The 24,044-nt window shown below is 38.9% G+C and overlaps 1 protein-coding gene across 2 annotated transcripts; it reads left to right on the top strand.

The window, feature by feature from the left end:
- The first annotated feature begins 280 nt into the window (after positions 1 to 280).
- Positions 281 to 23,558, top strand: Mocs2 (molybdenum cofactor synthesis 2). 2 transcript variants are annotated; one of them, XM_042690634.1, is made up of 6 exons: positions 281 to 371; positions 1,454 to 1,598; positions 4,473 to 4,600; positions 15,793 to 15,943; positions 16,804 to 16,927; positions 22,453 to 22,562. In XM_042690634.1, exons 2-6 carry the CDS (start codon positions 1,501 to 1,503, stop codon positions 22,519 to 22,521), a joined length of 570 nt encoding a protein of 189 aa, XP_042546568.1. In that variant the 5' UTR covers positions 281 to 371; positions 1,454 to 1,500; the 3' UTR covers positions 22,522 to 22,562. The 2 variants fall into 2 exon arrangements, with proteins under 2 accessions (XP_042546568.1, XP_042546569.1); XM_042690635.1 differs by lacking the exon at positions 16,804 to 16,927 and having other exon boundaries at positions 22,453 to 23,558.
- Positions 23,559 to 24,044: the final 486 nt, after the last annotated feature.

Below are 24,044 nucleotides of genomic sequence, written 5' to 3'. Positions count from 1 at the left end.
ACACCTAAATTTGTAAAACGAAAAAACCAAAAACCAAAACCCCCAAACACATGCGGAATGAATCTGGCGTGTGTGTTCAACTGGAATATAGATTGGAGTTTCTTTTGTAAGCAACTTAATTTTTTTCTGTCACCAACTTTGTCTTTAATTAAAATATTGGAAAATGAGAAAACTTGGTGTGGGCAGTCAGAAAAGAACTATGCATTATTATTATTATTACTATTATAAAAGGCATTTTCCTCTTTTCAGGTGGAAGTATTATATTTTGCAAAAAGTGCTGAAATAACTGGCATTCGTTCAGAGACTCTTTCTGTGCCTCAAGAAATCAAAGCATCTCAGCTGTGGAAAGAGATAGAAGCTCATCATCCTGGGTAAGTGAGGATTGGTACTTTACATATGATGAACACTTTGAACACTTTTTAATATTAAAAAATGTGTAAATGATCAAAGTAAAGCTGAGGTTAACTTTAGCATCTTTAACTCTCATTTTCTGCATGAGAAGAAAGCCATGTTTGCTCTATTTCTTCCTAATTTAACTGAAATCCTTGCTAAAACTTTTAAAAAGATTAATTTTGATTTCCATGCTTAATGTTAAAAAGGGTTGTTAGCTATAATTTTCTGGTACCACTCCTCAAATCATAAACTCTAGTTTTTATGTGCCAAATTCATAGAGAACATTACAAATCACTTACTAAAAAGACTGTCAACTGAGATGACACCCAGATAAACATGGTTATGTCACTACAATGACTTTCATAGTTTGTAAGATATTGAAAATATAGGTTGCATTTCCTTCTCTTTTTAGAACCCTAAGGATAGAAGTCTTTAGGATTAAAACAAAAATGAGCTACAAAACCCTGAACTTGAGTACGATTTTAATTTTTTTCTCTCTGGTTCTTGAAAATCTATTATTTTACTGCAGTCATTCTTGTCCCCAACTCTGTTTACAACAAAATGTAAGAGAGTTTTCCAGAAATATTGTCAGTTAAGTTTGTAGTTGTTTAATCTGGAATTTTAGTGTTGTCCAGAAAGACTCCACAAAATGTGCTCCAAAGGAAACTCCTATTCTTGACAAATTGTTTTTGAAGTGTCCTGCCAGGCAGTGAAAACTTGGGAGTGTGGGGAGAACATGTCTATTTGTTACTTTTAATCTACTTATTGTACTTAGAAGACCCATGAAAATGCCATGTACTGGTTAGAAAATAATTATTTTCTTTTGGCCTAATTTGAATGTTGCCTTTAGTCTAATTTTCATGTCTGTTTTCTAAAATATACAACACTTAGTACAGTAAAGAGTAATGAGCAGTTAATATATTCTTTGCAATGCGTACTTGTGACCTTTGCCCACACAGAGTGTTGACGGGTGATACTTCATAACATCTTTTATTAATACTAAACATTTTTAGATATCTGTTACACACTGAAACTGCTAATCAAACCTTTTACTCTTCAGATTGGCTGATGTTAGAAATCAGGTGATATTTGCTGTTCGTCAAGAATATGTCGAGCTCGGAGATCAGCTCCTCCTGCTTCAACCAGGAGATGAGATCGCCATCATCCCCCCCATTAGTGGAGGGTAGCACTGTTGAACAATCTAGGTATTGAGATTGGTTTTTCTTCTTAACCAGACTGAAGGAAGAGGAGCATGCAGATGATAACTTGTATGTAGTTTGCCTTCCTGTAAATTCTCCGTAAGTCTGTCTGTACTGTTTCTCTCCTTCTGACGTAGTAGCTCTTGCTTGATGTAGAGACAGTGATAGACACCAACCTCTTACCTCTGCTTCAACTCTACTGTAAGCAGTTTAATATCACCTTGATATCTTTATTATACTCCAACATGGCTTATTATACAGAACTGGACTTTGGAGTGTTAATATCCACATTTTCCTGTTAGGAAAACTAAAGCTGCATGAAGTAATAAATCAAGCCCAAAACTTGCTTTTGTGGAGGTTTATAATGTAATTCCAGCTACTTTTAAGGTAGAGGTAGAAGGATCAAATATTCAGGTTCAGCCTGTGCAAAGTTAGGGAGACTGTACCTCACATACAAAAACACAAACAGAAGGACTGTGACATAGCTTACATAGTAAAGCACTAGCTTAGCATGTGGTAAGCCCTCAGTTCAGTCTTAACATCTCAAGAAAACAAACAACAACAACCAAACAAAAGTAAATAAACAAGAAAAGGGAGTGGTAGAGCTGACATTTAAATAGATATTATTGGATTTTGCCTCCTTTTTTTTTTTTTTTGGTCGGTCATGGGGCTTGAACTCTGGGTCTGGGTGCTGTCCTTCAGCTCTTCAGCTCAAGGCTAGCGCTCTACCACTTGAGCCACAGTATCACTTCTGGTTTTCTGAGTGGTTTATTGGAGATAAGAGTCTCATGGCCTTTTCTACCTGGGCTGGCTTTGAACTGCAATCCTCAGATCTCAGTTCCTGAGTAGCTAGGATTACAGGCATGAACTACTGGTGCCGGTGCTTTTTTTTTATTACTACTACTAAATATTAGCTTTTTTTGACAATGTAGAGAATTACACAACTAGAAAGCCAGATCTGAAAATAAAACTGAGTTGTAAAGGAATGACTGTTACTGTGGCTTTGTGAGTCATTCCATTTTTCTTCTTTTTCTAAGCAGCCCAGACCATATTGGATAGAGTTGGATCATGCTTAAGAATATTGTTCAGTACGGTTTGGAGAGAGCATATTTCTCTTAACTTTAGTGCCATCTAAACAAAAAGTCTTATGTAGGTAATGAAATGTCTGGTAGGATTTTTTTTCCTAAAACCGATAACACATATCATACTCAGTGGCAAAACTGTGGCTCTATTAAAGACAGGAATGAGCCAAGGATTCTGTTCATTTTTCTCACCCCACTTACTCGCAGAGCAGTGCCCCTTCAAATGAAGAACAGACCCGTTCAGCAGGATTGCTGGGACTCCACATTTAGAGGGCCTTGCTCAGGGCTACCACCTGGAGGCAGGAGAATTCTTTAATACAACAATTCTTTGGAAAGGTTAGAAAGATTACCCAGTAGCATTATTTAAGTGTGTTTGTGAGGTTTGTGTTAAGTCATTTTAGAAGCTGCCAGCTAGGTTTAGTAGTCTTGTACAGTCAGAAATAATGGAACTCTGTGGTTTGAAGCACCGAGAGTCCATTTGGGTTATCTGTGTCTCAGTGCAATAAAATGTCATAGAAGAATTACAGATGGCATGAAGGAGGTCAAAAATCCTGGAATAATAAATAAATAATAAATAATAAATGAATAATTGTGCTTGTCTTTCCAGTAGACGGAAGGATATAGGGGAACAAACATTTGAGTTTATTAAGAATTCTTTTTGTAATTTCAGCACATTGAATGAATCCTTAACAGTTTCTCTGAGCTTATATCATTCATTTTTCAATTCAGATGAAACCTCCCAGGATTTATGATAATAAAACTTCTGGCCTGCAAAGGCCTCCCTCCCTGCTGCATCTCTGCTTGACTGGGCTGCATCTCTTGCTAGGTTCTGAACACATCACACTCTTTCTTTCCCTGGAGTCTTCACATTTGCCACTCCCCTTTGTCTACTTGTGACTCTATTCCCATTTCTCCATGTTACTTTGTCTTTCAAGTCTCAGCTTTAAATACTATCTCTGGAGAGAGACCTTTGGTCTCCCCTCATGCATCATGTCCTGTTACAGACTCTTGCTGATTGACATCAGCTACCCCTGCTTGTGATTCTTTGTTACTGGTCTGTTTCTTCCATTCAAATTCAATCAGTACTTTGAAAAACAGGAGTCAAAGCAAAGGAGGAAGTAACAATGCTTGATAGGAAATGTACTCATTACCTTACTCATGTAACTATAATCCTTCTGTACAGTATTTCTACAATTAAAAAAATATATATATAAAAGAAAAACAGGAGCCTCTGCTCTTGTTCCCGTTTGATGAATTGGATGAGAAATGCAAAGTAAAAGATGACACAATGCCTGGGGAATAGATGCGCAGATCCCTTATTGCGTCTGTAACTTAACTAGCTTGTGGCAGGTTGTGAAGGGATATTGGTTCCTGTGGACTCTCCATCACTTCTGCTCTCCCTCTCTTATTTTTTGGATAAAGGAAAAGGTGTTCTAGGAATGGAGCATGGTTACATGGTGGTGAGAGGTGAAGTATACATGTAGATGAAAGTGATGATACCTGCTACACTGTGCTAAGAGATAGGAATGGCAGTGCTAGAATCGACACAGGAGATAGATTACAGTTTGGTAACTGACTTTGATCATGTTGCCTTCATATATATCTATAATGCCTGATTCATCAGAGATATTTATGGCTATACCAGTTTGCTAAAACTGTACACTTGCTTATTTTATCCTTCAGATCAAATCCTCCCTCCTAACACGTTTAGCATAGAATAATGTAAATGGAAACAGCTTCTATATTGAACATTTGCCTGTAGAATTTCTCTTAAGGTTTATTAATACCCTATTTCTAGGAAAGAAGTGGATGAAGTTGAAGAGAAACCTAAAGATATAATAAAGTTCACTGCTGAGAAACTTGCAGTAGAAGAAGTCTCACGCCTTGTGATCTCTCCCCTTTGTGGTGCGATATCTCTTTTTGTAGGTGAGTTCTAAATTCCTCGCAGTTACTGGCTGTACAAGAGTAGCAATTACTGCAGGGCACTGGTGATTCTCACTTGCAATCCTAGCTACTCAGGAAGCTGAGATCTTCCACCCTGGGTAAATAAATCCATACTACTCTTACTCCAATTAAGCAGTAAAAAGCCCAAAGTGGAAGCATTGCTCAAGTGACAGCAGTTTAGCCCTGAGTGAAAAAGCCAAGTGAAAGCATGCTCCAGTACTGGCACACCTGGGCATAGTCCCTGAGCTTCTTTTGCTCAAGGCTAACACTCGACCACTTGAACCACTTCTGGCTTTTTCTGTTTATGTGATACTGAGGAATGGAACCCAGGGCTTCATGCATGCTAGGTAAGCAATCTATCAGTAAGTTACATTCCCAGCCCATATTATTCCTTCTGATAGGTTAATGAAATTCTATTGTGGTCTCTGTGTGTATGCATAATATATAATATGTATATTTATAAATTTATAAATTTACATATAGATATAGATAGATGTGATCTCTCTATATTATATATACATATATGTATATATATATATATATATATATATATATATTCTTAATCCATTTGCCTATTGTAGGACATCTATTTCCATAATTTGGGTATGGTGACTAGTGCAGCAATGAACAGGTACCTTTACTGTAGTTTGACTTATGAATATTGAGGGAAAATATTCTTGATGATAATGCCAAGAACGTGAACATTTTTATTATTATTTTTATTTATTTGTTGTTAATGTGATATAAAGAGAGATTTCAGTTTTATACGTAAGGTAATGAGTACATTTCTTGTTAAAGTTGTTACCCCTTCCCTCAATTTTCTCTTACTTTCCCTCCCCCCGATCTCCCCCAAGGTTTACACAGTATTTCTAACATATTGTCTTGTGTATATCGCTGTTGTATTGGTTTCCCCTTTGTCCTTTGTCTCATCATTTTGTTGTTTCCCTTCCCTAGTTCAGATAAACGTATATACAATACCAGGGTACCAAAATCAAACACAGTAACAACAGAGGATATACTATAGGGGGAAAAACATACAAAAGAAAGAAAATTACATTAAAAACAACATCAACAAAGATAAGCTTTTTGTGTCCATGTTTTAGAGTTCATTTCCCTTAGCATCATCTTACATGGTCATATGTTCATAGCTATCGTGCTATTCTGCTCATCTGCTAAGATTATCCTAGAAGTAAACTAATTATTTCAAATAAACCATAAGACCTCAGTTTCTTTGGTTCTGCTTACTTCACTTAATATGATTTTTTTCCCCAGTCTTTCCATTTCCTTACAAATGGGGCAGTGCCATTCTTTCTGATGGGAGCATAGAATTCCATTGTATATATAACCCACATTTTCTTGATCCCTTCATCTATTGAGGGACATCTGGGTTAGTACCATGTCTTGTCTATGGAGAATAATGCTGTGATAAACATAGTTGTGCTGGTAGCTTTAATAAAAATTTGTGATCGTTTGGATAAATGCCCAGAAGTGGGATTACTGGGTCATAGGGGAGCTCGATGTGGAGTCTTTTGAGGAACCTCCATACTCCTTTCCAGAGTGGTTGAACAAGTTTACCTCCCACCAACAATGCAGTAGGGTTCTCTTTTGACCACATCCCCTCCAGCATCTGTTGTTATTAAATCTCTTGATTATAGCCATTCTAACTGGGAGGAGGTGGAATCTCAATGTTGTTTTGATTTGTATTTCTTTTATGGCTAGAGAGGTTGAACATTTCTTCATGTGTCAATTGGCCATTCTTATTTCCTCTTCAGAGAAGTCTCTCTTTAAGCCTTTAGTCCACTTATTAATTGGGCTGTTGTTTCCTTGAGGATTTGTTGTTGGGGGATTTAATTTTTTATTTATTTATTTATTTTTGGGTCCGGTCATGGGGCCTGAACTCTGGGCCTGGGCGCTGTCCCTCAGCTCTTCAGCTCAAGGCTAGCGCTCTACCACTTGAGCCATAGCGCCACTTCCGGCTTTTTTCTTTTTGCTATGTGGTACTGAGAATTGAACCCAGGGCCTCATGCATGCAAGGCAAGTGCTCTACCACTGAGCCACCTTCCCAGCCATGGGATTTAATTTTTTGAGTTCCACGTATATTTTAGATATAAGACCCTTGTCTGTTGTATGGCTAGTGAAGATCTTCTCCCAATCTATGGGCTTTTTATTGATCTTGCTAGCTATGTCCTTTGCCATGCAGAAGCTCTGCAATTTCATGCAATTCCATTTGTCTAACCTTTCTTTGATTTGTTGTGTTTCTGGGTCTCTGTAAAGAAAATTTCAGCCTGTGCCAAGGGTTTCTCCTATTCTTTCTTATAATGTTTTCAGGGTGTCTGCTTTGACTCTGAGGTCTTTGATCCATTTGGAGTTGATTCTGGTGCAGGATGATATATAAGGATCTAATTTTAGTTTTTTTTACAGGTGTTTAACCATTTGTGCCAGCACCAATTACTGAAGAGGCTGTCTTTCTTCTATCCTATTCTTTTTGGCTCCCTTATCAAAGATTAGGTGGGTATAGATCTGTGGGTTCATTTCTGGGTCTTCAGTTCTATTCCATTGGTATTTAGGTCTGTTCTTGTGCTAGTACCAAGCTGTTTTGATTACTATGGCTTTGTAGTAGAGTTTGAAGTTTGGTGTTGGTATTCCTCTAGGACTGTTCTTTCTGCTAAGGATTGTTTTTGCTATTCTGGGTCTTTTATTGTTTCATATACATTTTTTGCATTGCTTCTTCTATTTTATTGAAGAATGAGCTTGAGATATTGATGGGTATTGCATTGAATTTGTAGATAGCCTTTGGCAGTATTGCCATTTTCATGAGGTTAAGCCTACCAATCCAGGAGCCTGGGAGATTTTTTCCACTTCCTTAGTTCTGCTTTAATTTCCTTTTTCAGGTTTTTTAAAGTTTTCATCATAGTCATTCTTCACTTCTTTGGTTAAGGTAATTCCTAGGTATTTTCTTTTTACAAAGGTAGTTGCTTTCCTGCTTTTAGCCATGCTCTTCTTCTTATTGGCATACAGAAAAGCATTTGATTTTTTTTTTATTGTGAAAATACTGTACAGAGGGGTTATAATTACGGGCAAGATAATGAGTACATTTCTTATCAAGCATTTTAGCCTCCTCTTTTGTTTCCCCTTCTCATTCCTTCCTATCCTCCTTGCATTCCCCCACCCAATCCTCCTCCCATCCTGCCCCCCACCAAAGTTGTAAAGTTTGTTTTCAACATAACGACTTGTACATCTCATTGTTGCAATGGGTCCACCTGTATCCCTATTTAAACAAGTTGTTTTTTCCCTTCCCCTCCACAAATTATACCATCATCAAATACAGTGAAAGCAGAGGTTATACCGTGGGGGAGGGACATACAAAGCAACGAAGAAATCATCTTATAAATGTGTTAAAAACAATCCCATGAAAGAAAAAAACATTTGAATACATATCTTAGGGTTCATTTCCCTAACATCAACTTATCTGATTAACTTTGCTGCTTGAGGGGCTGGGAAGGTGGCTCAGTGGTAGAGCGCTTGCCTTGCATGCATGAGGCCCTGGGTTCGATTCCTCAGCACCACATAAGCAAAAAGAAAAAGCTGGAAGTGGCGCTGTGGCTCAAGTGGTAGAGGGCTAGCCTTGAGCTGAAGAGCTGAGGGACAGCGCCAAGGCCCAGAGTTCAGGCCCCACGACCGGACCCAAAAAAAAAAAAACAACAAAACTTTGCTGCTTGACTCAGACATATACTAGTTATTGCAAATAAGGGCAACCATGGAACCTATGTTGGGCCTGGCTTATTTCACTTAATACAATTTTTTCCAAGTCTTTCCATTTCCTAACAAATGGGCAATGTCATTCTTTCTGATGGAGGCATAGAATTCCATTGTGTATACATACCACATTTTCTCAATCCATTCATCTACTCAGGGGCATCTGGGTTGGTTCCATATCTTAGCTATGGTAAATAATGCTGCAATAAACATAGTTGTGATGGTAGCTTTAGTGTGGTCTTGTTTGTGAACATTTGGGTAAATGCCCAAAAGTGGGATTGCTGCGTCATAGGGGAGCTCTATGTGGAATCTTTTGAGGAAACTCCATACTACTTTCCAAAGTGGTTGAACAAGTTTACACTCCCGCCAACAATGCAGTAAGGTTCCCTTCTGTCCACATCCCCTCCAGCATCTGTTGTTATTAGAGTTCTTGATTATAGCCATTCTAACTGGGTTGAGGTGGTATCTCAATGTTGTTTTGCATTTCTTTTATGGTTGAGCATTTCTTCATGTGTCTATTGGCCATCCTTCTTTCCCCTTCAGAGAAGTTGCTCTTTAAGTCTTTAGCCCACTTATTTATTGGGCAATTGTTTTTTTGAAGATTTGTTGTTGAGGGATTTAATTTTTTTGAGTTCCAGGTATATTTTAGATATGAGACCCTTGTCTGTTGTATAGCTAGTGAAGATCTTCTCCCAATTCGTGGGCTTTCTATTGATCTTGCTAGCTATGTCCTTTGCCATGCAGAAGCTCTGCAATTTCATGCAATTCCATTTGTCCGACCTTTCTTTGATTTGTTGTGTTTCTGGGTCTCTTTTAAGAGAATTTCGGCCTGTGCCAAGGAGACCTAGGGTTTCTCCTATTCCGTCCTGTAATAATTGCAGTGTCTGCTTTGACTCTGAGGTCTTTGATCCATTTGGAGTTGATTCTGGTGCAGGGTGATATATAAGGATCTAGCTTTAGTTTTCTACAAGTAGTTAACCAATTTTGCCAGCACCATCTACTGAAGAGGCTGTCTTTCTTCCATTCTATTTTTTTTGCTCCCTTATTGAAGATTATATGGCTATAAGTCTGTAGGTTCATTCCTGAGGTCTGTTCTTGTGCTAGTACCAAGCTGTTTTGATTACTATGGAGAAAAGCCATCGATTTTTGAGGGTTAATTTTATACCCTGTTCCTTTGCTAAAGTTTCAGATCAGCTTGAGTAACTTAGGAGTGGAGTCTATGGGGTTCTTTAAATACAAAATCATGTCATCTGCAAAGAGGGAGAGTTTTACTTCTTTCCTATTTGGATCCCCTTTATGTTTGTATCTTGCCTTATTTCTCTAGTGAGGCATTCTAATACTAAATTGAAGAGGAGTAGAGAGAGCGAACATCCTTGTCTCATTCCTGAATTTAGAGAAAATGGCTTTAGCTTTTCCTCAGTAAGTATAATGCTGGCTGTAGGTTTGCCATACACAGCCTTGATTATATTGAGGAATGCTCCATGGATTTCTAGTTTCTCCAGAGCTTTCATCATAAAGGAGTGTTGAATCTTGTCAATTGCTTTTTCTGCATTTATTGGGATAATCATGTGGTTCTTATCCTTGCGCTTGATGTGATGAATTACATTAATGGACTCTTGTATATTGAACCAGCTTTGCATTCCTGAGATGAATACTGTTCGATTGTAGTTTATGATTTTTTGTAAATTGTTGGATTGGCCAGAATTTTGTTGAGGTTTGCATCGATGTTCATATATCTTTGAGGAGTCCCTGTCTAGTTTTGGGATGAGGATTAAGCTGGCTTCATAGAAAGAGTTCGGTAGTGAACTTTCACTTTAAATTTCATTGAAGAGTTGGAGGAGTATTGGTGTGAGTTCTGCTTTGAAGGCCTTGTAGAATTCAGCTGTAACTCCATCTGGTCCTGGGCTTTTCTTGGATAGGAGGTCTCTTATTGCTGTTTCTGTTTGGATGCTTGATATGAGTCTGTTTAGTTGGTTTATATCATCTTGATTTAGTTTGGGCATATCAACACTTGCTAGAAATTCTTCCATTTCTTAATTTCTTACAGATTCTCAAATTTGTTAGCATAAAAGTTTGAGAAGTATGCCCTCATAATGTTCTGAATTTTGGTTGTTTCTGTGGTGATGTTTTTACTCTCATCTCTGATTTTGTTTACTTGGGTGTATTCTTTTCTTTTCTTTTTTTAAATCAATTATGGGGCCTGAACTCTGGGCCTGAGTGCTGTCCCTCAGCTCTTCAGCTCAAGGTTAGCACTCTACCACTTGAGCCACAGCGCTACTTCCGGATTTTTTCTTTTTGCTTATGTTGTGCTGAGGAATCAAACCCAGAGACTCATGCATGCAAGGCAAGCACTCTACCATTGAGCCACCTTCCCAGCCCTTTTCTTTTTTTATAACATGTTCTAAGGGTCTGTCAATTTTGTTAATTTTTTTTGAAGAACCAACTCATTGTTTTGTTGATTATTTCTATGTATTTTTCGATTTGAATTCATTTAAGTCTGATTTAGTTTTAATTATTTGTTTCCATCTACTAGATTGGGGTTTGGCTTGTTGTTCTTTTTGAAACAGCCTCAGGTACATCATTAAATTGTTGGTTTTAGATCGCTCCAATTTGTTGATGTAGGAACTCAGAGCTTTAAATTTTCCTGAGGACTGCCTTTGCTTTTTCCCAGAGGAGTTGGTAATTTGTTTGTTCACTTTTTCTAAATATCATGAACATTTGAATTTCCTTTCTAATCTTTCCTATGACCCACTGTTGGTTCAACAGTGCGTTGTTCATTCTCCATGTGTTACAGGATTTTCTTTGGTGGCTTTTGGTGTTGAGTTCTAATTTTATTCCCTTGTGGTCTGAGGGAATGCAGGGAATAATTTTAATGTTTTTGAATTTGGACAGATTTGCTTTGTGACCTAAAATTTGGATTATTTTGGGGTATGTTCCATGTGTTGCTAAGAATAATGTATATTCTGATGCTGCTGGGTGGAATATTATGTAAATATTTCTTAAGTCTAGTTGGTGTAAGCAGTTGTTTAGATCTGAGATTTTTTTTCTGTTGAGTTTTTTATGGGTTGATCTATCCAGTGGGGAGAGTGGTGTGTTAAAGTCCCCAACAATCAATGTCTTTGGATCTCTGTGTAATTTTAGGGAAAGTAGTGTTTCTTGGGTCAATTTGGGTGCCCTAGTATTTGATGAATAGATATTTAGAATTGTTATAACCTCCTGTAGGAGAGATCCCTTTATTAGTATGTAATGTCCTTCTTTATTTCTTCTTCCTAATTTTAATTCGATGTCTGTTTTATCTGATATTAGAATTACAACTCCTGCCTGATATGGGGGTCGTTTGCTTAGTACATTTTGTTCTAGCCTTTCACTTTTCAGAAAATGTTTGTTTTGCGAGGCAAGATGTGTGTCTTGAAGGCAGAAGATAGAAGGATCTTGCTTTTTGATCCAACTAATTTTACTGATATTGAGAGTTAGGATTGAGAGGTGTTTGGTAGTTCCTGCCATGTTATCCACCTTCTTTGGGGCTACTGGAGTCTTACTATAATTATCTGATTCTCTGTTTCTCTGGCTTTATTGTGCTCTTGTTTGTTTTTTATATGTAGGAAACCTTTTTTTTTTTTTGCAAATTTTTTATTGTGATTAAGTGATTACATAATGTATGTGTAGGAAATCTTTAAGTATCTTTTGGAATGCTGTTTTGGTGGAGATATATTGTTTCAATTTTTCTTTGCTGTGGGAGGTTTTTATTTGTCTCTCTGTTATGAAGGAAAGTTTAGCTGGGTATGATATTCTTTGTTAATTGTTGGTTTGTCTTTAGGGTGTGGCATACATCATTCCAGTCTCTTCTTGCTTTCATGGTCTCTGTTGAGAAATCTTTAGTTATTCTGATTGGTTTTCTTTTATAGGTGAGTGATCTTTTCTCCCTGTCAGCTTTAAGGATTCTTTTCTTGTCTCTATTGATCCTGTGTGGATTACAATGTGATGGTAGGAAGTCCTGTTCTGGTCTGCTCTATTTGGGATTCTAAACTCTTCTTGTATCTGAATGGGACTATCTTTTTGTATGTTTGGGAACTTCTCTGCTAGAGTTCTGTTAAATAAATTTCCTAGACCTTTAGCTTCTATCTCTAGGCCCTCCTCTACACCCATTAGCCTTAAAGTAAACCTTCTGACAGTGTCTTCTATCTGTTGAATGGATCTATTATATTTCTTGGATTTGTTTTGAATACTGTCAGCTCTAGGCTATCTTCAATCCTAGAGATTCAGTCTTCTGCACAATCTAACCTACTGTCAAAACTTTCAACTTTATTTAATTTCCTTTCCTTCAAATTGGTCATATTTGATGGCTTCAATTTATTTGTTGAAGCTTTGTTTTAGATCTTGTTTGGACTTCATTACCTCCTTGATTTGCTTTTCACTGTTCACTCTCTAATTCCTTAGTTGAGTGGTTATAGTTTCACTGGTCTCCCTTTCTTTCTGTTGTAATTCATTCAGCTTTCCATTTGTGGATTCCCTGAATTCGTCCATCTTTCTGTTTGTGGATTCCATGAATTCCTTTGTTAATCTTTGGTTAGCCTCATCAGGCTCACACATTGCCCTATCACACTCTCACACAAAGCCCTTTGCATTCAGCATGTTTACCAGTAGTGTTTGTAGAGCATTTTGAGAACTCCCTCTCCTCTGGATTATCCATTAACTCATCTGCTGCCTTTTTATCATGAGTGGGAGTTAAGATTCCTTGACTTGCCATTTTTCTTGTGTTTCTAAGGCATGTTCTGCCCATTTGGGTATGAAAGCAAAACCAGTTCCACACTAGAACACTATTTTATGGCAAGCATCAACCCAGAGCCTTGTAGTTGCACAGATTTATTTATTTTTTTTACACTGTCAAAATGAGTACAGATACAATGTAGCTCAACAACAAACATCTAGGAACCAATGGACTAAGAAAATCAGAAGTAGCAGGGGACCAGAAATTAAGAGGTATAGGGAGAATTGTGAAGAGAAAATAAGATTAGAGGAATGTAGGGAGGGAAAGGAAGAGAGGAAAGACCTAAGACCTAAATTCAGACAGTGGAAAAAGAGAGAAAAAAGGGGAAGAAATAAAAATAAAAAGTGAAAAACATAAAAATTATATAAGTATGAAGAAAAAATACTACGAATAAAAGAACTAAGGTTGAAAAGTTGTGAATTAAGCAATCAATGTCTGAATTAAGTATGTGCACAATTAAGAATAAGGCCTACTAATCTAAGATGGCTACGTATCTGGGGATGAACAGACTAGCAGTTAAGTAGAGTGAAATAAGAAAAAAATACCAAAAGGGAAATGGGAAAAAAGAATAGAAAACATAAAAATAATAAAGTAGAAAAATGTGTTTTAAAAATTAAATAGAAAAAAGAATTATTTGATTTATTTGGAGGATCTTGTGTCTCCCCTGTGTCCATATCCAATATCTTGATAGAGCCTCTGATTTGCTTGTGGTGTTTGGTTTTCCTGTGGCTTAGTTGGTTTCTCAAATCAGTTTGAGCAGGCAGAAAGAAGCTGTGCCTTACTGGTGTAGGGTCTTTGTGACCCTCCTCCCAGGCTAGTTCAGTGGAAGGGCAGTCTGCTTTGTGGGTCACACAGGAGGTGGCTGTTTCCTCTCAGTTGGAGTTGCTTTGAGGGAGCTTGAATGTGGATGGGGTCATGGCCTGTGTGCAATCAGTAGCTTTTCCCTGAGGGGTTAGATCCTGAGATACTCTTTCTGCCTAGCCTGGGGCACAGCCTGGAGCCACTCTCAGGATTTATGCAAATCCAGTTTTGAGTATTTTTTTAACTTCCTGAAGCCAGGAGAGCTGCCAGTGCTGCAGAGGGGCAGGTCTGCCTCTGGCTCTGTTTTCCTGAAGAAAATCACCCCGGCCCTGGGCAGGACTTCCTCCATCTTGGAAGAACAATTTTCCTCTGGGTGGAGCTGAGACACACTGGTCAGGTTCCTTTGCCCTGTTGAAAATGGCTCACCAGTATCTGCTTTTAAGGCGTGAGTTATCTGCGAGTTGTTCTGGCCAGTCTTTGCCAATATCAAAGATGGTGTTCTTCTTGGGTGGTGGGGGAGGGGCTACTCTCCAAATGCTGTTCTGTGAGAAGGAATGGGAATGTCTTGTAGGACACTCATGCCTTTCTCTTCATTTTTGGGCCGTTGGCCATCTGTATCATCTGTAGTCAGTAGGATGAAGATTTCTGCTTTTTATCAGTTCATGCTGGCCATGAGTAGAAGCCACTCTCACTCTGTCTCTGGCCCCTTGGTTCAGACTCTGTCTGTTGATATGGCGTCAGAGGCAGCCAACAGCCACTGCCACCATGGTCACCAGCGAGTGCTCCAATCTGACTCCTTAAATAGGCTGCCTGAATTTTTCCTCTCTGGCCAAACTCTCTGTACTATGATGACTCACTTGGTGTGACTCTCTATTATTTATTGATTTACCATCTTTAAGTAGTTGTGCAAAGGAGTTTCAATTCAACATGTCAGTTATGAGTATAATTCATCTAGGTCAATGTCATTCTTCCATCATTCTCCCCCATTGATCCTGACCCCATTCATTCCTTCAAGTTATCTGGGTCCATTTTCACATCTGCACATTGAATATTATGACTATTTTCCTTCTAAGTATTAAATGTTAACTATTAGCAAGAAAAGTACTCCTTTCTTCATAGGATTGTTCTCAGTGGCCTTGATTAGCCTTTTTTTTTTTTTTTTTTTTGTCAGTCATGGTGCCTGAACTCTGGGTCTGGGCACTGTCCCTGAACTCTGGGTCTGGGCACTGTCCCTGAGCTCTTCAGCTCAAGGCTAGCATTCTACCACTTGAGCCACTTCTAGTTTTCTGAGTGGTTTATTGCGATAAGAGTCTCAAGGGTTGGCTTTGAACTGTGATCTTCAGATCTCTGCCTCCTGAGTAGCTAGTACTACAGGTATGAACCACCAGCACCTGGCTTGCTTAACCAGTTTTTTTAAAAAAAATTCATCATCATTATGATTTTTGTTGTTGTTGTTGTTCAAGTACTGACACTTGAACTCAGAGCCAGGGCATTGTTGTTTGGCTTTTTTGCTTATGACTGATGCTCTACCACTTGAGCATTTTTGCCTTTTTACTGGTTAACTGGAGACAGGATCTCATGGATTTATCTGCCTAGACTTGCTTTGAACTGTGATTCTTCGATGCCAGCCTTCTGAGTACCTAAGATTATAGGCACAGGCACAAGTAGTATCTGCCTTCTAAGATAATTGCCTTTTGTTTTCCTAATCAAGTTTTTGTTTGGAGAAAAGTTCAAAACAAATGATAATATGTTGTTGTATACAATTCAGAAATAGTCCATTTACATTTGTTAATGTGCTATTTCTATTGTAAGGGAAAATTTTAATTTTCTCTTTTTTTTCTTGTTTTAGGAACGACAAGAAATAACTTTGAGGGAAAAAAAGTCATTAGCTTGGAATATGAAGCTTATTTACCAATGGCAGAGAATGAAATCAGAAAAATATGTAGTGATATTAGGCAGAAGTGGCCAGTTAAACACATAGCAGTGTTCCATAGACTTGGGTAAGATTGCTTTATGAATCCGGAAGTTCAGTGTAGTTGTCTTCCTCTAAGTGCTAATGCTGCTTCAGGGTACTTTCTCAGGCATTTACATTAGTTACTGTAAAACGAAGGCTTCCTTCTCCATGGAGAAGAGTACCTATGTCTTAAAGACCTCTTGTTGGGTTATAACTTTGGAGCATCCTTACTGCCTCCTTTAGTGTATTGAAGTGAAAATGTGTTGAGATTTCCATATCCTGGGTGCACATACCTGGATAAATATGTGCTAAAGTTCTTGAGGACTTTTAGGAAGTTCTTTTGTTCTCTAAACTGTTTATTTCAGAATCTGTTGCAAACCTGGCATCATTTAAGTTATTTGACTTTTTCTACCACTAACAGCCTAGGCTTGAAATGAAGCTAGCCATTAAGACTACCTCTGTCACATTTGCTTATTCTTTTATCATTAACAATGATTTTATTAATAACCAATAATTTTGTTAATAATTTTCTTAATCATGTTGCTTAGTATTTATTGCTCTTGCTTTAAACTCTGTGGTGTATTTATGTGGTCACATTGCATCTCTGGGACCTGCTTGGTCTTGAGCCTTATTTGTTGGAATCAGCTGTTTGCTGAGTCAGCAGATTCAGTAGGTCTCCATTAATACCCGTAGGCAGGTATTAACAGATTGACCACAACATCAGCTCAGTCTTACCTTAGTTGAATGTAACTGAGATATCTTACTGTTTTCTAACTATACTAGGTAATGAAATAAAGGAGAATGACCATGTAGTTCTACTGTATAACTAGAATTTGGTTTTTAATTTTATAGCGGATTATTTCACATGTAGCTCAGGTAATTTTTTTCTCCCTCATCTTGTTAAAGCTTGGTTCCAGTGTCAGAAGCAAGTGTGATTATTGCTGCATCCTCAGCCCACAGGGCTGCGGCTCTTGAAGCTGTGAGCTATGCCATCGATACTTTAAAAGCCAAGGTGCCTATATGGAAAAAGGTAAGTTAAGAAGATCCATCATTTTGCCATGTGGACAAGCTGTTTCTCAGAATTGTTAGCAAAAGCCCAAGGACTCAGAGTACATACACAATCTGTATTCATATGCCTTCTTTGACTATATAGTTTTGTTTTCTTTATGTGCAACAGTACATTTATAATAGTATCTCCTTCCAGGTTTGTTAAGCATGAGAAATATATCCCACAGATATAATGGGCCTTGACAAGCGCTAGCAGTTGGAATTCCTACTGTTCTCTTAGGAGTTCAAGGATGACATCTTAATTAGAATTCCATTCAAGTGGAAGATCTTCGTTTAGGAGAGCAAGAATAAATGTCTGGCTACTTAGACTGGCTAAAATAGAAATTCCTCAAGGCAGAGAGCCTTTTCCTTGTGTTCCTTTTGTTTAAGAAAGTGAGAGAGGGGAGAAAATTGCTATGTCTAAGAAATGCATAGCGAGTGGATTTAGAAGGATACATAAAGCTGGGTGCCAGTGGCTCATGCCTGTAATCCTAGCTACTGAAAGGCTTAGGATCATGGTCCAAAGTCAGCCTGGGCAGAAAAGACCCCATGAGACTCTTATCCCCAATTAGCTGCTCAAAAACTAGAAGTGGAGCTGTGGCTCAAAATGGTAGATGAAGAATCCCAAATCTGAAAATAAGGCCACCGACTCAGTTAAACAGTGCAATGAGTCTTTTCATTAGCTGTGCAGTGACTATACCCCACTCTCTCTCTCTCTCTCTCTCTCTCTCTTTCTTCCTTCCTTCCTTCCTTCCTTCCCTCCCTCCCTCCCTCCCTCCCTCTCTCTCTTTCTCTCTTTCTTTCTCTCTCTTTCTCTCTCTCTTTCTCTCTCTCTTTCTTTCTTTCTTTCTTTCTTGCTTCCTTGCTTCCTCGCTTTCTTGCTTCCTTGCTTCCTTGCTTCCTTGCTTTCTTTCTTGTGGGGTCTGAACTCTGGGCCTGGGCGCTGTCCCTCAGCTCTTTAGCTCAAGGCAAGCACTCTACCACTTGAGCCACAGTCCACTTCCCAGCTTTTTCTGCTTATGTGGTGCCCTAAAATCGAACCCAGGGCCTCATGCATGCCAGGCAAGCACTCTACCACTGAGTCACCTTCCCAGCCCTTCGCCACTATTTGAGTAGTGGGATGCAGTGAGAGCTGCATGGGAGGGGGTGTCGAGGCAAGCAAGCAGATTTACAGAAGCCAAACATAGCTTTGATTTGCAGAAGCAGAAGCAAAACACAGTTTTGAGCTGGTCAGCATGGCTAATGTTATTAATACTATAGATACTTGATTTAAAAAGTCAAAAAATATCCTTGGATTACAAAAGTCAAAACATATCCTTGGGTAGGGGTAGTCTATTTTACAGAAATGGTTTTTAGTATAAGTTCCTAATACAGCAACAGTACAGCTGGTGTTAAGCCTCAAGATTGTCAGTCGCCTTCAGCAAAGTTTATGGTAAACTGCAAAGCTGCCAGCTTGGTAAACTTGAGTGAGGGAGAGATGTTCTTTGGCTTTTTAGCAAGGATGGAAAAGGCTGAGGCTGACTACTGGCCATTTGACCCGGAGTTTCTCTCTACAGAGGGGGGTCTGTCTTTAATATTTGGCCCCATTTTTAATAATCAATAATTTTGTCCTGTTTCTGATTTCACATGTTACATTCCTCCCTCCTTTTCTGTACACTTCAGATCTTTGATATGTGTCATCTTCCTTTCTAGCCAGGGGTTATAACAAACCTGCATATGTAGCACCATGAATATAGAAACTTTAGGCAAAAGACTGACCGAGTTAGGTGGGGTAGATGAGCAATGTTCAAGGTCTCAACTGCTTCTGGGCTAGAGGCATCGCATCAGACGTGGCTTTGGTGTCAGGCTCTCTGCAGTATTATAGATGCCACCAGGTCTTTTACAAAGATAAGCTCTATCTTAAAACTCAACACATACCCACACCATCTTCTGCTACTCACACTGCTGCAACTTACTTCTGTGGTTTGTCTTAATTTCCTTCTTTGAGCAAACATTTAAGACAATTCTTCCTTTTTAAGTCCTTTATAATCTAACAGAAACCATTTTTTCTGTGTCCTCAATTCTCTTTCCAAAGTCTTTCTTTATACTGTGTTATAAGCTCTGTCTTATAAAACTTTACACATTCTTTTTTCTTCCTGCTTCCTTATCTCATTAACAACTTTGTTATTACCCCCTCCCCCGCCCCCCACACACCTTTTACATTTCTTAGAGCTTCTTTGCGGCTTGAGTTTAAAACTGTCCACTTTTTTTTTTCCTTTGGCTTGTGGAACCAGGTTATCTTAGAATTGCTTCAAGGCAGTTTACTGTGGGTCCACCCACAGGCTAAAGAAGAGACAGGGGCCAGCCTGGTGGGACTGCTGCTCCTAAGCTCACACACAGAAAGAAACAGGTTATTGCCAGAGCCAGCCATAACCATGACTATCATGAAGACATAGAGTGGATTTCTCCAGTTCCTGGTGCCTTGAAGTGTCTAAGGCTGGCCAGTGATGTTATTCTGGCCCTCAATATCTACTGTGGGAGTAGAGAGGGTTACTGGATATCACAGAAGGAATGTCCCACAAAAATCTTAGTTTCAGCAGGTCTGAAGCGGTCTTCCAGTGGGAACCCGTCACAGGTGATGGCATCAGGCAGAAGTCCAGTCCACTTTCACAACAGCGGAGGTGGCCAGGGTGATGGTGTGGATTTCCCTCCGGATGACTGTCAGGCTGTCTTTGAACTTTACCCAAAAGTGTGGGCAGTAGCAGCAGCAGCAGGGTCTCTTAGTGGCTCCAATGGATGGTCACACCTCCTGCTGGGCTGCAAATTTCTACACAGACTGGTTAAGGATACTTTATATAGGCTTGGCAGGCTGAGGCCCCACTGGTTTTTAAGACAGTTCAGACAGTGGCCCAGGACAATTTACCAGGGTGACAACTTTTTACTAACCAGATATTTTCTTTTCTTTTTTTTTTTCCGGTCGTGGGGCCTGAACTCTGGGCCTGGGCGCTGTCCCTCAGCTCTTCAGCTGTCGACTAGCGCTCTACCACTTGAGCCTCAGTCCCACTTCTGGCTTTTTCTGCTTATGTGGTGCTGAAGAATTGAACCCAGGGCCTCATGAGCCACCTTCTCAGCCCCGAACCAGATATTTTCCTAAGCATACATAGAAGGCTTGGACTTGTAACCATCTCCAACAAGTGCAATCTCCACATTTGCACACTTGTTACCACTATTTCTCATGCCTCTTCTTTTTATCTATTTTGCCTCACTTTTCCAAAACTGACTCTGGACCCTTGATCTTAAGTGGAGGTTGATGGGTGAAGATCCTCTTCTCTAACTTTTTCAAGCTGACTCAGGGTCTTTGACCCCACCTTGCCAGAAACCTAGAATCTTAGCCTATTTTACAAAGAGGTTACCAGGATTAGATGTTTAAGAACAATATTTTACTCCAAACTGGAAATTATATACGATTTTAATTTTTAACAACTGCACAGACCTTCTCTTGGGCTACAGCAGCAGCATAGCCTGTTTTAGCACTTTGGTTTGCAAAAACATTTTTCTGGCTGGCTGAGGAATCTGATCTCTGTGACCCTAAAACCCAAGTTACCTGTGCAGGCCTTTAGACAGGTATCAATAGGGACACACTCTCAGGCTCACAAACTTCCCTTCCTGAACAGATGAATTTATGTGGCTGGTGCCAGTAGAGTGCTAATCTTGAGAAAAAATGATTGGGGACAGAGCCTAGGCCCTGAGTTCAAGCTCCACAATCAACAAACAAACAAAAAAAAACCAAGCATAAATAGATCCTGAGTACAGTAGTGCCCACCTGTAATTACAGAATTTGGTTAGCTGGGGAGGAGGATCACATATTTACATTCAATTTGGACTATACTGCAAGACCCTGTCAAAAAACAAAACAAAAAGGAGATTCTGGCTTGTTTCTGTGAGTAAAGAGACCGTAAAAGAAGTCAAGCCATGGTACCAAGAGGAGGGAATTCTCGGTGCAATAGACCATTCTTAGGTGATAGACCCCTACCTTGCCCCCGGTAGAGTACATTAGCTGCTGTACTTGCCCCCTGGTAGAGTAACATTAGCTGCTGTACTTGGACAACTGTATTTTCACATCTAAGTCAGAATTATCCCAACAATGGACTTTTGAGAAGGCTGAGGGATTCCCTGAACAGCTTAGTGGATCAGAGAAGCAGAGCAGAAGACCGGGCATCCAATGGTTAAGCCTTGTCACTTTCCAGGGGACTCCGGCATCAGTCATTGGGAAAAAGGAGCAAGTAGGACTTTAAAACCAAGTCCTGGAAAATTTAGGAGTCATAAAATCACAAACTCAATTTTTATTTCAGTAAAGCCCAAATATGACTGTCTTGCTATGACCCGAACAGCCACAATCTCATTAGAACATGAGAAAGGCTCAGAAGAGGGAGGGGCAGGAAGAGAATTGCACACGAGCTACAGGCCTAGATGGCAAGGCGAGCTTTCTTTACCAGGACGAAGAGGATGCAGAGTCAGGTGGCAGAAAGCAGTGGCCCTTGACAATGAAGGACAAGGGCGGGAGTGGGGTACAGTCTCATTTTTATGCTTGGCAGGTAAGCGAGGCTTTCTGTTTATGTCTGTCTGTAGAGGCTTGGGGGAATTGCAGGTTTTAGAAATGTATATCCATAAGCAGTCAGAGCAAACAAGAAACCATGACATCACCAAATGAAACGACACTTTAGTGTCCTTTAGGACTGCAACTTCTACAGATGGTTGTTTTGAGGAAATGAAATGAAGTAAATTTTAAGAGAACTTAGAAAAGCAACTCTGATATATGGAGATTGACAGCATTACCAAAAAATAAAAAAAAGAAAGAAATCTTCAATTTGAAAACTAGAGTGAATAAACTCCAACCGTTGGATTTAGATTCCTCTTCCTGCAGACATGGCACCCAATGAACGTGGGGGGATAGTTCTATAGACTCTAGTCTCATTCTGCCTCGCCTGTGCAGATCACATGATACAGGGAAGGGCACAGGTCAAGGAACACTGAACACTAGAGTGCAGCTGAGCAGGAACTCAGTGGTGGAGAGCTCACCTGCCACACCCCTCACAAAAGAAATTATTTTCACAGGTAATGGACATGTCTTATCTTAGAAAGGCATATTTAGCATGTCAAAGTAGTAGGCATGTTTGGAAGAAAATGTGTTTAAAACTGAAGATTCTATCTTCTTCTGTCTTCTTCTACATAACCTAAACATAAAGTCTCACATTTGAGTGGATGACCCAAATGGAATTAGTTGTTTATCCTCCGTGTCATGCAATGTGTAAGACCTCCTGGGCTGACATGTTCATCATTGAAATTGGAGTCCTTAAGTGGAGGAAACATGAATGTTTACTTTTTTGCTCTTGATGTCTTACATAAACATTGGTTGGTTTGTTAAACAGGAATGATGGGACTAGAGTCATTTGTCAGATTTGTTCAGATGTATTTTATTTGGGCATATTACAGTAATCTACTTTGATATGTTATGGTTCTGTCTTTCAGGAAATGTATGAAGAATCATCATCATCTTGGAAAACAAACAAAGAATGTTTTTGGGCCAACAATAAGTAGTCACATTTGTAGAACACTCAATATTAAATTTGGCAAACTTATTGCTGCTCACATTTTGATTTTTCTTTTCTACAAATGAAGATGATTCATTGATGCATCATCACTGAGGTGATGTCAGCTCACTGACATCAAATTGGAGAAAAAGGAAGCAAATGGATTGATGTGGGTGATGAGGGGGACAGGATATTGAAGTGTATTTGAGTATATTTACATATATTGAAATCAATAGGATTGATGTCTATAGGTGTGTCTTTCCATGACTGACTTCTGATTGTCTCAGCTCAGGCTGAGGTGTGGTCTCTCCCATTCTTATGTCTCAGAGAGTATGTCCCCCACCCCAGATCAACTTTGTTATCAGACTTGATATTGTATATTAAATATTTTTCAGAACTTATATAGTTTAGAAAATAAACCCTTGAATTCAGGAAGCTTAAAAATAAGCCATGCACCAGTATCTCACACCTGTAATCCTAGCTACTCGGGATACTGAGATCTGAGGATCCTCTGGCAGAGAAATCCATTAGACTTGTATCTCCGATTAACTAGCAGAAAGCCAGAAGTGGAGGTGTGGTGCCACTTGACGCCTTGAGTTCAAATCCTACTCTACTGACACCAAAAAAACTTTAAAAATAGTATTTTTTTGCTCCTTAAAATTTGGTTATAATTGATAAAATATTTTATTTATAAAGTCTTCTAGTATTTTAGACCCATAATTGTACCATAATAGTTTTCATATTTTTATTAGGTATTAATATGGTATCAATATACAAATTAGCATACAGGTATGAAACTAGTAATATATGGTTTTTGTGTAAAAATATTAGTTGATGTTTAAAATTTGACCCACACCTGTTTAAAGAAATTATGTTAAGGAAATGAATATAAAATTATATTATTTATTAAAGCATTTTCAGAAAATTTTCCTTTGGATATTTATGCAACATTATCATTATTGAAGCCACAAATAGTTAATTTTCCAAGGCTTTCCATTTCCTTACAAATGGGGCGGTGTCATTCTTTCTGATGGAAGCATAGAATTCCATTATATACATGTACTACATTTTCTTGACCTATTCATCTAACTGAGGGACATCTGGGTTGGTTCCATATCTTAGCTGCTATGGTGAATAATGCGATAAACATAGTTGTGCTGGTAGCTTTACTATGGCCTTGTTTGTGGTCATTTTGGTAAATACCCAGAAGTGGGATTGCTGGGTCATAGGGGAGCTCTATTTTGTGGAGCCTCCATACTGCTTTCCAAAGTGGTTGAACAAGTTTATACTCCCATCAACAGTGCAGTAGGAGTCCCTTTTGGCCACATCCCCTCCAGCATCTGTTGTTAGATTTCTTGATTATAGCCATTCTAACTGGGATGAGGTGGAATCTCAATGTGTTTTGAGTTATATTTCCTTAATGGCTAGAGAAGTTGAGCATTTCTTCATGTGTCTATTGGCCATTCTTACTTGTTATTCAGAGAAGTCTCTAAGTCTTTAGCCCACTTATTAATGGGACAGTTGTTTCTT

This window comes from Dipodomys spectabilis, unplaced genomic scaffold, assembly GCF_019054845.1.
Source record: "Dipodomys spectabilis isolate Male_0828 unplaced genomic scaffold, ASM1905484v1 ptg000138l, whole genome shotgun sequence".
NCBI classification, from domain to species: Eukaryota; Metazoa; Chordata; class Mammalia; order Rodentia; family Heteromyidae; genus Dipodomys; species Dipodomys spectabilis.
This window is presented reverse-complemented; position numbering and strand designations above follow the sequence as displayed.

Excerpts from the sequence above, each read along its gene's own strand:
- Mocs2 (XM_042690634.1), top strand. The coding sequence starts at position 1,501 with ATGTCGAGCTCGGAGATCAGCTCCTCCTGCTTCAACCAGGAGATGAGA. Across the intron at positions 4,601-15,792 it reads TGCGATATCTCTTTTTGTAG|GAACGACAAGAAATAACTTT; the intron begins GTGAGTTCTAAA and ends TTCTTGTTTTAG. Across the intron at positions 15,944-16,803 it reads GCAGTGTTCCATAGACTTGG|CTTGGTTCCAGTGTCAGAAG; the intron begins GTAAGATTGCTT and ends ATCTTGTTAAAG.